General features: G+C 39.5%; 1 protein-coding gene across 1 annotated transcript in view; it reads right to left on the minus strand.

The window, feature by feature from the left end:
* Positions 1–2,213, minus strand: part of LOC107104864 (NACHT, LRR and PYD domains-containing protein 1-like) — a 14,955-nt gene that overhangs the window by 4,353 nt on the left and 8,389 nt on the right. The window contains exon 3 of the mRNA XM_015404982.1: positions 1,576–1,784. Coding sequence (XP_015260468.1) covers positions 1,576–1,784 — 209 coding nt within the window. The remainder of the gene's footprint in view (positions 1–1,575; positions 1,785–2,213) is intronic.

Genomic DNA, 2,213 nt, shown 5'->3' on the forward strand with positions numbered 1-2,213 from the left:
CAAACCAGCTCTCATGAGGTGGAAGAACATAAAGTTTATTAAGTATTGAGTGCAGAGACAGCTGAGGGAAAAAAGGATAAAGAGAGAGCATGGACCTGCTGAGTGGAGCACGAGAGCTATGCGCAAAGTTGGATGCCAGAGCAGAGTTTCTCCAAGTTTAAAGCGCACCACACATCTATTGAAAAGCGTGTGGGAGGTTTAACCACAGCACACTATGATCAGATGGTAACGGTGCGCTGAAGATGGTGTCACAAAACAAATACAGAATTATGGAAACATAACAGATTTAAACCCCTTCTTTGTTTACCTGTTCCATGGTGGCTCTTTCTGTCCACTGCCAGCCACAGTAGGAGTATTATTATCTTCCTTCTTTCTTTAATGCCAACTCTCCTGTGTGACAACTCTAACAGGTATCAGCACTGAGAGCCAATAAAATATGGATGACTGACACTTCCAGAAAACTCCTCTTTTGTCAGAGCCTCGTGCCTGTGCTGCCTTCACTGCAGCTGGGAAATTACAAAACTGCTCATTTAATATCATAGGGAGTTTGTAGGGACAAACTGGATTTAACAACAGGCTAACTTTGTCAAAGTTAAGATGGCTGTGCATTTTAAAACCTAAGTTTGTGGCCATTGGTTTTACAGAAGGATCCAGATAGCCCAGGTGTAAAGGTAGGCTCTCAGAAGAGCCTCCAAAAAGCATCACTTTAATCTGTTTTTAATTCAAATGTAAAAAGTATAAAGCCATCCATGCTTTCACATCATCCAAACATTTCAGAAGAGATTCAACAGTTTTTGTTTCACCTCAGCAGGAGATCTATCGTCTGCATCAAAGTGAAGAGAAACCCCATGTTTCCTAAGGATCCAAGTGGAAGCAGATAAAGAGCAAAAAGAAGGGAGCCTAAAACAGAACCATGAGAAACTCCACATAAAAGAGGAGCAGTGGAGGACGAAGAATTTGACACAAAATTTTCAATTACTTTGAAAGGATCTGAACCACTGCACTGCTCTTCCTTGGATCCCCACCCAATGCTCCAAACCAGATAACAGGATATTATGACCCACTCTATCAAAGGCAGATTTCACTGGCCAGGAACATTTCAAAGCAAGCATAAGCAGACAAACCTGGGGACATTTTCACAGGTTTTAGTGATTGCTTTGAATGAATCAACTGAGAAAATTTGTAAACTATAACATTATTTTCCTTTTGGAAAGAGGATTAAATCGTAAAATAATCAGAATCAGTATTACTTTATTAATTCATGGATGGACATTATTTTCTTGCAGTGCACCAATTTACAGAAGAGAGCAAAATAGTTCTGGATAATACTGCAACCCCACACTGAAATTCAACTCTCTGTTTCATGTTTCCTGCTTATTATATAATAAATCATGAGAGGAAGTTTGAAAAAGAAATAAACTTTAACTGGATCAAAGAAATGAGGAAGAAATCAGACTTTATCCTGAAGATCCTCAGTCTGGATCAGTAGAATATCAGCCATATGTCTGCAGTTTAGAGTCAACACAACTTTACCATCAGAAATATCAACACTGAAACTAAAACATGGTGAATGACCTCAATGTCTGTACTTTGTAGAGGGGAGACTGGAGAAAACCACAGAGCTGCTTCACTCCACCATCTTCCAGGTTGATGTTGAAGCTCAGGTCCAGTTCTGACAGATGGGAGGGGTTGGACTTCAGAGCTGAGACCAGAGAAGCATAGCTGATCTCTGACAACTTGCAGTTCCTCAGTCTGAATAAAGAATAAAAGACGTGTTGAAGCAACTGTAGAGACAAATAATAAACATTAAGATAACAGAATATTTATTTAGATATAAGATAGGAGGTTTTTGGTAGAAATCAAATAAAGTTTCCAAATCAGCTCTTATGAGGTCGAAGAACATCACTTTTGTCTTTTTTTCATTAAAATGTAAAATGTTTAGAGCCATCCATGCTTTCACATCATCCAAACATTTAAGAAGTGATTCAACAGTTTTTGTTTCGCCTCAGCAAGAGATCTGACGTCTGCATCAAAGTGAAAAGAAACCCCATGTTTCCTAAGGATCCAAATGGATTGCCATTAATAATTGGCAATCCTTTTGGGGAAAGCCTGGTCTGATTCGGAGAGATGGCATCCATCCCACTTTGCATGGTGCAGCTCTTCTTTCTAGGAATCTGGCCACATTTATTAGTCCTCCAAAACCCTGACCACCC

This window comes from Cyprinodon variegatus, unplaced genomic scaffold (genome assembly GCF_000732505.1).
Source record: "Cyprinodon variegatus isolate N-32 unplaced genomic scaffold, C_variegatus-1.0 Scaffold1927, whole genome shotgun sequence".
Taxonomy (NCBI): Eukaryota; Metazoa; Chordata; class Actinopteri; order Cyprinodontiformes; family Cyprinodontidae; genus Cyprinodon; species Cyprinodon variegatus.